At 43.5% G+C, this 12833-nt stretch overlaps 1 protein-coding gene across 1 annotated transcript; it reads left to right on the top strand.

Annotated features, from left to right (window-relative positions):
- Positions 1–6160: 6160 nt before the first annotated feature.
- On the top strand, positions 6161–6502 carry LOC126260420 (piggyBac transposable element-derived protein 3-like). Its single transcript, XM_049957748.1, has one exon. The coding sequence runs from the start codon at positions 6161–6163 to the stop codon at positions 6500–6502; it is 342 nt and encodes a 113-aa protein (XP_049813705.1).
- The last annotated feature ends 6331 nt before the right edge of the window (positions 6503–12833 follow it).

Raw genomic sequence — 12833 nt, 5'->3', positions numbered from 1 at the left:
TAGCATTGTTTTCGGCTGAGAAAAAAACACGGTACATTTCTTTCTGAGCAACTGTCGTAATAAAACAAAAAAAAGCATTACAACCTCTACTTCGATGGAAGTGTTTGCGTTTCACAAATCCCTGGAGAATGTTACCCGCTATCATCTGTAGTCCTAATAGTGAAATGTTGAAGAGGCTGGTTGGTTGATTTGAAGGAGAGGACCAAACAGCGAGGTTATCGGTCCCATCGGGTTAGGGAAGGATGGAGAAGGACGTCAGCCGTGCCCATTCAATGGAACCAGCCCGGAAAACCTAAATCAGGATGGCTGGACGCGGGTTTGAACCCGTCTACCTCCCGAATGCGAGTCCAGTGTGCTAATTACTGCGCCACCTCGCCCGGTGTCGAGGAGGTGATATAACGTTACGGCAGTGTTTCTCCTGGTTGGGTGTGGTCTCTTTATTGTGGTTAAGAAAATGCCAAATGCACAAGGATATGAACACATTTTAGAGCACTGTGCATTGCGTATAGTAGACGAACAGTTTGGAGACAATGATTGTATGGGCATCTGTGAGGCATTAGTTTTTTAACAACAACATTCCTGAAATGCTCTGACCTGTCCAGTACCCCGACCTGAACGCAATGAAACACTGCTGGGATAAGTTGAATCGTTGACTTAGCTCCAGACTTCAGCGTCCAACATCACTATCTACTCTGGTTTCGGCTCTTTTTATGGGCTGCTGTTCCGCCACAGATATTCAGACACCTAACTGAAAGTGTACTCAGCAGATCAAGTCTTCAAAATGGCGAAGGTTGAACACACCGCATATTAATGACCACCAATAGGTGTCCGGACACTCTTGATCAGATAATACATGGCTAAGACACTGGACACCCAGTTCTGAAGAGTAGCGTTCATATCCCCGTTTGGTAATGAATATATAGAATTTCTGCGGTTTCCTTAAATTATTTCACACATGCTGGGATGATTTGTTTGCATAGGACACAACCGAGTCTCTTCCCTATCCTTATCGCACCTGGGCCCGTGCTCCGCCTCTCACAACCTCGCCGTCAACGGGGGCTAAACCATATTCGTCATTCCTTCTCGGTTTTTTGAATCTCAGAACTGAAACCTTAATGCTGAGGTCAGGTAGTATCACTACCTGGTAGCTCGAGAGGTCAGGTAGCTCAATATTTTTTCTCCACGTGTACCTAGACTTATCAAAAAACAGGAATGAGCTTTTTAACCGTAATATAACCCAATCAGGCCTAGACGGGCATTGCCGTTTTGTGAAATAGTCCTTTTCGTCTTGTATGTACTTTGCTCAGCGCACCTCGAAATTTTGTAACAATGCATTACTGGCAAAGTGAGACAGCACTTTATCGAGTAGTAAGCGCTTTGGGGCGTTTGCCACCTTGTTTCGCTACGTGTTGGAGCATGACGTACCCTCCTTTTTTCCCGACCTCTAGTATAGTTCCCTTCCTTGCTTCCCAACTTACGAAGCCTTCTGGGATACTTCCCTTCCTTGCTTCCCGACTTACCAAGCGACTTTACATGCGAAGTTTATTGTTGCATTTCAGGATGGCCATGATATTTAAAAAAGGTATTTAATACCCTTAATGTCTAAGTCACTCCCACATTACTTAACCCTTTATCTGAAAACGTTGCTCTCAAGCAACATGTTCTTTATTTTTGTCTTCTGGACGGCCTTCACGAATAAGGGCCGCTTCATGTCAGTGTTGCTGTCTGCTAACACTCCCTGTACATTAGACTTGGCCACTGTTTCTATGTTTCGATACAGTGTATCGATACGTGGAACTGTTTCACTGTTTCGAAACTGCTATGTTTCACTGTTTCGAAACAGTGGTGTTTCATTCCGCTCTGTGTCGGATAACGGGGCCAGAATCGATCTCGAGCCAGCCACAGAAACTGTATCGTTGTTTCAAAATAACGCTGTTTCAGTCCACTTGTGCTTGGAACGGACTAATTGTATCGAAACAGTGATGTTTCATTTCGCTTTGTCTCGGACGAGATTCGGACACGGCACAGATACAGAAATATGTTTAATATACACTCCTGGAAATGGAAAAAAGAACACATTGACACCGGTGTGTCAGACCCACCATACTTGCTCCGGACACTGCGAGAGGGCTGTACAAGCAATGATCACACGCACGGCACAGCGGACACACCAGGAACCGCGGTGTTGGCCGTCGAATGGCGCTAGCTGCGCAGCATTTGTGCACCGCCGCCGTCAGTATCAGCCAGTTTGCCGTGGCATACGGAGCTCCATCGCAGTCTTTAACACTGGTAGCATGCCGCGACAGCGTGGACGTGAACCGTATGTGCAGTTGACGGACTTTGAGCGAGGGCGTATAGTGGGCATGCGGGAGGCCGGGTGGACGTACCGCCGAATTGCTCAACACGTGGGGCGTGAGGTCTCCACAGTACATCGATGTTGTCGCCAGTGGTCGGCGGAAGGTGCACGTGCCCGTCGACCTGGGACCGGACCGCAGCGACGCACGGATGCACGCCAAGACCGTAGGATCCTACGCAGTGCCGTAGGGGACCGCACCGCCACTTCCCAGCAAATTAGGGACACAGTTGCTCCTGGGGTATCGGCGAGGACCATTCGCAACCGTCTCCATGAAGCTGGGCTACGGTCCCGCACACCGTTAGGCCGTCTTCCGCTCACGCCCCAACATCGTGCAGCCCGCCTCCAGTGGTGTGGCGACAGGCGTGAATGGAGGGACGAATGGAGACGTGTCGTCTTCAGCGATGAGAGTCGCTTCTGCCTTGGTGCCAATGATGGTCGTATGCGTGTTTGGCGCCGTGCAGGTGAGCGCCACAATCAGCACTGCATACGACCGAGGCACACAGGGCCAACACCCGGCATCATGGTGTGGGGAGCGATCTCCTACACTGGCCGTACACCACTGGTGATCGTCGAGGGGACACTGAATAGTGCACGGTACATCCAAACCGTCATCGAACCCATCGTTCTACCATTCCTAGACCGCAAGGGAACTTGCTGTTCCAACAGGACAATGCACGTCCGCATGTATCCCGTGCCACCCAACGTGCTCTAGAAGGTGTAAGTCAACTACCCTGGCCAGCAAGATCTCCGGATCTGTCCCCCATTGAGCATGTTTGGGACTGGATGAAGCGTCGTCTCACGCGGTCTGCACGTCCAGCACGAACGCTGGTCCAACTGAGGCGCCAGGTGGAAATGGCATGGCAAGCCGTTCCACAGGACTACATCCAGCATCTCTACGATCGTGTCCATGGGAGAATAGCAGCCTGCATTGCTGCGAAAGGTGGATATACACTGTACTAGTGCCGACATTGTGCATGCTCTGTTGCCTGTGTCTATGTGCCTGTGGTTCTGTCAGTGTGATCATGTGATGTATCTGACCCCAGGAATGTGTCAATAAAGTTTCCCCTTCCTGGGACAATGAATTCACGGTGTTCTTATTTCAATTTCCAGGAGTGTAGTACTTCATCAAACTCTTTCAAGAGTGTCGAAATCTTTTTGACACACAACAGGATGAGGCTTAAGATTTCCGAAAATAAAGTTTTTCCTTTCTAATTGACTGTTCTATTCCGAAATGGCGTAATAAATGCTTTATAAACACTAACAAACAATAAAATAAAGCACACTGTTTATTTATGTAAACGTGCTGTGTTTGGTTATGACACTATAGGCATCTTGATACTTGTGTATGATAAATAATTCTCAGGCAAATCAACAATGGTACTTCGATACTTTTGTTTTTGGCGTTCAGATACTGTGATAAAAATTGCATTTCCGCAGCAACGTAACTTCATCTTTGATTTCCTGGGGAAGTTTATAATAAAATGGTAATACATCTGCTTGCTGTGAATACTTGAGGTAACTCCATGTACCTATACCTCAAAGAAACTTCTTTAGCAAGAACTATAAGTGTGTGGAGGCAGATCTGCCATGATATAGGTATCACAAAGGCATTACACTGTATGAGTTGTTTTAAATTTTAGTCTGGATTTTATATTTCAAAGAAACATATCTATCTCTGCATTTCAGTTATCTTGAAATGTTTTCCAATTCTATCAAGTCTACTTACTATGAGATGTATCCAGCTAACTTGTGAATGTTTGATGAGAAACTGCCATACTTGACTATTGTGCTATATCCTTCAGTCTGTTACGGTGATTTTTTAATATGTGTGGCATCAGTCACTTTGCATCCTGCTCTGTGTGACAAACAATGGAAAATTTAACTGTGAGTAGTAAAAGTGTGAGTGGCACACTCATAAATGTTAATTCAGTGCCTCGCTTCCCAGACTGTTATCTCAATAAATTATATCTCATGATACGCCTTTTCAAGAGCACATACAGATTATCACTCATAAAACCTATCAAAATTATGCACTAGAATACAGGGAAACGAGTTTGGCAAAATCTGTTATGTCAAACACATTTAGTCTGACCTCGGCCAATTGGAAAGTATGAAAGTCACATGACACGAAAGCAGCGCATTTGCTACAGGAAATATGGAACTGCAAAGACGCCTAAGTGAAACTTTCATACTTTCTGCGATATGATTGGCGGCCTCGCACCTCATTTGTGTTTTTATAACAATATTTATACAGTAGACACTCAAGATGATATAATGTGAAGGCCTATACTATTACAAAACACAAACTGTTTCACTGTTTCGAAACAGCGTTTCGAAACATTGCATTGTACTGTTTCATTTGTTTCGAAACAGTTATGTGTTTCAGTTTGCCCATCTCTACTGTACATGATTCAGCGCACTGTTGTTCTAATTGTTGGCAGAGAGGCGCGCAGAAGTCGTTTGTTTGAGTGCATGTAACGGTTAGCTGTGAATAAGCAGTGTAATGTTCTAAATTCTTATACGGTTTACGTGATGGAACTTTGAAAATGTAAGTATATCTGCAATTTATTTGTATAAAAATGTCTGCCATTGTAATATGAGGCGTTATTTGTGGTTTATAAGCAAATCTGAAGGACAAAGAAAAGACAAAACATACACGTTGCTTTAGAGCAACATTGCCAGTAAAAGTAATTGAAAAATAGCATCACGGCCAACAGGTACGTTTGTATGCAGTTAATACAGAGATGAATTCACTGAGTTTTTATGGGAAAAGGAATTGTAATGCCACTGTATTTCTTCCTCTGGATCCTTTGCTTTCTGACTGCGGCAGTTCAAGTTCGGAACTAGATATTCTAGCGCGGGAACTAGATATTCTAGCGGACAATTCTGATGAAGATCCGGATTACCAGCCTCAAATTTCACGAAATAAACAATTGATAATTGTAGCAGAAATTTATTCTGAAGATGATGAAGTAACAACAGACGAAGTAGTACCACATCACCAATGTGACGTAAGTGGCACACTGGGACACTCCACCTCCACCAAGAATAGAGCTCCCCAGAAAGTCAGTTCAACTGGGTGAAGCAAGGCCCTATGTGTGTGTATTCAGATCTGTCTCATGAATTACGCGAATCGTGTAGTGAAACTCCTTTACAATATTTCGGAAAACTATTTGACTCTGAGATAATGAAACTGATTGTTGATCAGACAAACCTTTATTCTGTGCAGCAGACATCGTCATCACTGAATACAAAAATGTAAATGAAATGGAGAAATTCATTGGCATGCTAAATTACATGAGCAAAATAAATTTGCCTTTATATGCCGATTATTGGGCTCTGTCTACTTATACAGAAAGTATCTCCAGTCTTATGAGTTTGAAAAGATTTCAGAAACTGCGCAGATATCTTCACTTCTCGAATAATGAGAATTCTGCCAGTTCTAGCAACAGGGTGGTGAAAGTTAGACCTGTTGTGGATGGTGTATTACGCAAGTGTCGAAACCTTGATGCAAAAACTGAATATTCAATCGATGAAATTATGGTTCTGTACAAAGGTACCAGTGCTGGCAATCTACGTCAGTATATTCAGAACAAACCCCACAAATGGGGCTTCAAGATTTTTGTACGAGCAGGAGTGTCTGGAATTGTGATTACGGACTTATCAGAAGACGAAAAGAAATTTGGAACTAGTGGCCATGTTGTAATTCTGCTATATAGGACAACAGCTCATCCGCTCAACTCATGAGTGTACTTTGACAATTTCCTTTCCACACTGGAACTGTTCATTTTCCTGAAGAATAAAATGAACATAGATTCTCTGGGAACAGTACGTAGGAATCGTATAAACGATTGCCCACATGAACCAGAGAAGTTACTACTGAAGCGAGGACGGGGAAGCTACGATTACAGGTTGAATGAATATTCTGGAATAATCGTATTTAAGTGGACAGATAACAAGGTAGTGTGTTCAGAAAGTTCATTTTGTGGACTAGAACCAATGAAAGCTGTGAAACTTTGGAATACTATTCAAAAACGAAAGATAGATGTGACATGTCCGAATATTGTCAGTTTCTACAATAACCATATGGGTGGTGTAGACCTGGCGGGAATGCTTGTCGAACTATACAGAGTGCCTCTCAAGTGAAAGCGTGTCATTACACTCGATATTTTTGCACCATACTGCTTCTTTATTATTTTCCTGGAAAACATTACTCTAAAGCTCTGCAATATACACTGCCTGAAAAAAAATGTGCAGAACTCTCAAGGACAAGGTCATTTTAATGAGAAGTGAGCTGATGGATAGTTCACCATTGTACAAGCATATGACAACAAATTCAGACCAAATTAAGCACCCATGTCACAGTAAAGGGCGCTGAACAGTCGCATCATTATACAGAGTACTCCTCTCTGGCAGCAACGCAGGTGTGTATTTTCGCATGCAAATGATAATAAACGTGCCGAATGGCATCCAACGGTAGATTGTCCCAAGCACGTTGCGGATTTTGTTGCAATTCGGCATTGGTTCTTCCAGGACAGGGAGGAGATCTCGAATCATCATGCCCCATACATGTTCACTTGGCGAGATACTTGCGATCTTGTTAGTCAGCGCAGTTGTACACCATGAAGAGCTCGTTGCGTCGCAGCCGCATGTCGACATGCATTGTCCCTTTCGCGACCCCAGATATACACTACTGGCCATTAAAATTGCTACACCAAGAAGAAATGCAGATGATAAACGGGTATTCATTGGACAAATATATTATACTACAACTGACATGTGATTACATTTTCACGCAATTTTGGTGCATAGATCCTGAGAAATCAGTATCCAGAACAACCACCTCTGGTCGTAATAACGGCCTTGATACGCCTGGGCATTGAGTCAAACGGTGCTTGGATGGCGTGTAGAGGTACAGCTGCCCATGCAGCTTCAACGCGATACCACAGTTCATCAAGAATAGTGACTGGCGTATTGTGACGAGCCAGTTGCTCGGGCACCATTGACCAGACGTTTTCAATAAGTGAGAGATCTGGAGAATGTGCTGGCCAGAGAAGCAGTCGAACATTTTCTGTATCCAGAAAGACCCGTACAGGACCTGCAACATGCGGTCGTGCATTATCCTGCTGAAATGTAGGGTTTCGCAGGGATCGAATGAAGGGTAGAGCCACGGGTCGAAACACATCTGGATTGTGACGTCCACTGTTCAAAGTGCCGTCAATGCGAACAAGACGTGTAACCGATGGCACCCCATACCATCACGCCGGGTGATACGCCAGTATGGCGATGATGAATACACGCTTCCAATGTGCGTTCACCGCGATGTCGCCAAACACGGATGCGACCATCATGATGCTGTAAACAGAATCTGGATTCATCCGAAAAAATGACGTTTTGTCATTCGTGCACCCAGGTTCGTCCTTCAGTACACCATACCATCGCAGGCACTCCTGTCTGTGATGCAGCGTCAAGGGTAACTGCAGCCATGGTCTCCGAGCTGATAGTCCATGCTGCTGCAAACGTCGTCGAACTGTTCGTGCAGATGGTTGTTGTCTTGCAAACGTCCCCATCTGTTGACTCATGGATCGAGACGTGGCTGCACGATACGTTACAGCCATGCGGATAAGATGCCTGTCATCTCGACTGCTAGTGATACGAGGCCGTTGGGATACAGCACGGCGTTTCGTATTACCCTCCTGAACCCACCGATTCCATATTCTGCTAGCAGTCATTGGATCTCGACCAACGCGAGCAGCAATGTCGTGATACGATAAACCGCAATCGCGATAGGCTAAAATCCGACCTTTATCAAAGCCGGAAACCTGATGGTACGCATTTCTCCTCCTTACACGAGGCATCACAACAACGTGTCACCGGACAACGCCGGTCAACTGCTGTTTGAGTTTGAGAAATCGGTTGGAAACTTTCCTCATGTCAGCACGTTGTGGGTGTCGCCACCGGCGCCAACCTTCTGTGAATGCTCTGAGAAGCTAATCATTTGCATATCACAGCATCTTCTTCCTGTCGGTTAAATTTCGCGTCTGTAGCACATCATCTTCGTGGTGTAGCAATTTTAATGGCCAGTAGTGTAATTCCTCCTCCTCCTCTTTAGTCAACGATTACATGTTATTTCGTAATTCTTCAGGCTTTCCTGGCGATACGTTGATACATTGAATAAATAGGTTTCCTGCGATTTTTCGCGTCCTTCGCGCACGATATTTCGACGGCACGGTTTGATGACTCCTTCAGGAGCTCCCTGAGTTCCATTTCCTCTCGCTTCCATTTACAAAAGAAAAATAACATTAGACATGCTGAACAATCGAATGTTCTGCCAGTTATTCGCGTCGTTGTAGCACGATATTTCGGCGGCGCGATTCGTTGTCTTCTTCAGGTGCTCCCCGAGCTGAGAAGGCTCCCTGAGCAGCTGAAGAAATAGCGAGTCACGCCGTCGGAATATCGCGCGAGAACGACGCGAACAACCGGTACAGTCCGCGCAGGACACAGTGGCCGATGAGCAGTGACCAATTTTCGTCCAAAGCGCTGCACGAATTCATTCGTTTGTTGGGAGAGGGAGGCTAACATTCGCGCGTTTGGCCGGTCGGCGACACGCTTTGATGACAGAATCGAGATGCACGTCCTGCAGTCTTTCTCAAACGATTTTACAGAAACTATTCCATAAAAGAAATTCGTTATTGCGTTACTTGTGGCTTAAATGTTAACTTCATGATGATGTGCCCACATGTCGCTAACGGTTATAGTTATTGTAATATAATGTGAAGTGAGACATTTTGAGAAATTCATAAAAGTTTGCAATGAAAAGTATGAATCGCTATTTAGACTCTGGTGGAGGTCTTCTATCTGTCACGAGTCTCGAGAAAATTTATCCGATGTAGCACACTCATTTGTGATCATGCCCGCCAGCAATAAAGCCAAATGAAATATCCACAACATTCCTTATATTTCATAAGCGGTGTGAGATACTGAAATGAAATTTTGGCAAACGATAGCCCACAGAGAGGAGAGTATTTCGCCTTATGGTTATTATGCGAAACTTCATTATTTAATGTGTTATTGTACTAATTACAAACCTTTTATATGAAAGAATGTAATTTTTTAGGGCCACCAATAGCTGGTGAAATGAGAAATCCTGTGGGTTTTAGAACTACATAAATGAAGACATTACACGTTTGTTTTAGTACAGAGAATGTGCTTTTTCATAATCCATTGTCCTTACTTTTTCTCAGTTCCTCACTTAATAAAATTAATGGACCATTGTTTCAGAATTCTCTCGCAATTAAATCTGCAGAACATGTTAGTGAGGTGACATTGTGCAAACTCCACTGTTACAAAAAGAAGCAAATTGTAACATGGCTACAAGAGAAATGCAGTTTCATTCAAAATTCGCCACTCATGACATTTCTCTGGTAAGCTACAAATGGTTAACAAGTTAGGCGAAAATAAATCACTATTTTTGTTGCATTTTCAGCGGAGTTCTTTTTAGATGCTAACCAAAGCAGTGGTGACAGTAGATACGAGTATTTTTGAATGGTCGCCATGCAAAGTGTGGGTATGTAGGTGCTCCACCTAATATAGACAAAAAAAATGTTAGTGTAGACTTGCGTTTAGAATGGCACTTACCACCCCCCACCCCCCCCCCCCCCCAGCGCTCGCCATTTCCCCAAAAGCGCCTGCCCACAAACCCCATCACCACCACCACTCTCTCCACGCATGCCCCATAGACTGCTCTTCTACCGGCCACGATATTCTGCGTGCACTATACAAGATCCCCTTATTCAAGATGTCAAATGTTATTTTTCTTACGTATGTGGGAGCGAGAGGAGAGGGAATTATCTTGGAAGGCGGTGAGCGGTAAAAAGTATCGGCATAATCGATGATTGTTGGTCTGTTACTAACGAAGTGATGCGCGACTGTGTAATAAAATGTATGAATTTTAAGTTCATTAGTTTGCGTTACGTAATAATGTTTCTTTGAGAAGGCATCGAACTTCTTACAATAAGTCTGAATAAGCGCAGGGTTCCTTTTCTTTATTTGATCATGCAGTACACGACCAAGACTGCAGCAGTGCTGGTCGATAAGCTGCATCACAGTAGTAGTAACTTCCCGACTTTGCCTGCGGCTGACTGTGATAATTCTGCAAGAGACTCAAATGATACAATGAAAATATGAACGATAAAACATTAAACGTATAAGACACCACATAAGATGCAATTATTTCTCTAATTAATACAAGTACAAAATTGACCAGCACCTTGTGTAATCGGCGTCAAAAGGAGAGGCTATGTAGGAAGAAGACAAGACAGACAGTGTCTCTCAATTGTTTTAGAAGTAAAGTGAAAAACTAAATACATCCAAAGATTTCGTTCGACGTTTAATACGTCGTCTCTGTTCTGGGGGAAAACTGCAAACAATTTTCTTTTATTATACTGTCTTTTTCAATGGTGTCGGCACAGTGTTCATAGTCTACTCAACGTTGAATGAAGGCTTTCACGACCGGATTATATTGCTACTTGTAAACCTTTCGGGATGTGAGGTCGTGGTCCAAGAAGCTCTTCTGTTCCTGACATTTCGTCCAGGACTGTGCTGGACATTCTCAGATGCGCTCTTCTGCTGAGTCTTGCCGACTGACCTGTCCAAGGTTACTAAATAATAAGGTTGGGCAGTAAGCGCTCTGCTCTGCCATTGGCTGGCCTAGTGACGTCAGCGTGGAAGCAAGCGCTCACAAGCAGACGACACGGCATGCGCGTTTACGTCAAGTTTTTGGCGGAAGATTTTGTTTATACCAGAAATGAGATGTCGAAACTGCTTTTCTGCTGCTAAAATATTACAGTTAAAACTGATGAGTTATATTCTTTCGCAGCTTATGCCTCACACATCGGTAAAATATCAGATCACAACCACACTGACACACACTTGAAATTCGAAACCTCGGCTCAAATAAATCAGAAACTATTCATTTAATCGCATTGAAATGAATTTACTTAAGAGCTCGAAGCTGCACACACTTGTTTGTAAGAACAGCATTCCTTCTTTCTAAAGCCGATATAGTATTCATCAAAGTAACTTTATCTGTGTCTGAAAAAAAAAAAAAACTGTGATCGGTACATGTGCTCTTATTACGATGTTTCTTATTTGGTGACAGCTTTTCCAGAGTTTCCAGAGATCTCTTATGTAGTTCTCGTTTCTTATACCGTTTGGTTCTGTCTTCTGTTGCGGGTGACACATTGACAGTCGCACTACTGCACGGCAAATTGCACGAAGGAACTGCATCTGGCTTGAGCGTTCTTTTTCGGGGCAAATTAAGCAATTCAGACTGTAAATCCCTTAAGTAATCTGTTTCTGCGAAATGGCGAGAACATATTCGTGCATGCGCAACATTTACATTGTCTTTCCTACAACATTTCGACAACCATAGTTTTTGTAATGTTTCATTACGCGGGAAACTGTGATACATTACGTCAGTTCCCTTTGTGCTCCGGTTGTAAGAAAAACAGCCCGTAACAGCACAGCCTGGCATTGTAAAAATTAATTTTCTCACTCACTTGTAGATTCTCCAATAAGAATTGCACAGAACGAACCATAAACTATAGAGCTGGCGAACACAATGTTGATCCCGCTGTCCACTATCGCTAACTATTTCAGTTCCGAATCAAATATTAATTACAGCAAAAACCGTTAACACTCCCGAATTCCGAATGTTTCCGCTGTTGACTGAGTACCTCAGAAGAAAGAACTCAATCAAAATACTCCTTCAAACACAAAACAACACAAGAAAAACAATCACACACAATTCGAACCGTGTACTGTTTTGGCACAGCTGCTTCCACCGTGACGTCATGCACACAACTGAGAAAACACGTTGCTTTCTGTGCATAGCTTTCTGCGCCCCCCTGGACCTGTCGGATGTCCGAGAGCGACAACACTTTAGAAAAGGGGGTGTGGTCGAAGTAACACGTGATGAGCAGAGATAATCCTTGTCAAAGATAAAACTTAAATATCGACTGTCGTCTTGTCAAAGATAAAATTGTCTAGCAATTCTGCAGAGCTACTGTCCATATGTCGCTAAGTTTCATTGCCTCCTTTTTCCTATTAAAACTATCCCGGTGCTTATAAATTTCAGTGGCTTCTCTACATAGTCGTGGATAATAATTTAACTTCGTAGATAATAAAATTTCTTTTTCAAAAAATTTCACTTTGTGGTTTCCTGACGGAAGGCAACAGCTGATTTCTCTGTTTTTCCTAGTCGGCAAAGACTTTTGTGCTCTTTTACCCGTGTATTTATGCTCCTCTTGGTAGTTCCAATATAAACTTTACCACACATGCACGGAATTTTGTATACACTACATGTCGACAGATGAGGGCGTTTATCCTTCACCGATTGGAGTACTTGACTTATTTTCTTTGTTGATCTAAAGACCGGTATGATGTCATGATTCTGTAAAATCTCACCGATCTGATC

This window comes from Schistocerca nitens, chromosome 5 (genome assembly GCF_023898315.1).
Source record: "Schistocerca nitens isolate TAMUIC-IGC-003100 chromosome 5, iqSchNite1.1, whole genome shotgun sequence".
NCBI classification, from domain to species: Eukaryota; Metazoa; Arthropoda; class Insecta; order Orthoptera; family Acrididae; genus Schistocerca; species Schistocerca nitens.
This window is presented reverse-complemented; position numbering and strand designations above follow the sequence as displayed.

What these genes read in the sequence shown, in the direction of transcription:
- LOC126260420 (XM_049957748.1), top strand. Translation starts at nt 6,161, where the DNA reads ATGAACATAGATTCTCTGGGAACAGTACGTAGGAATCGTATAAACGAT.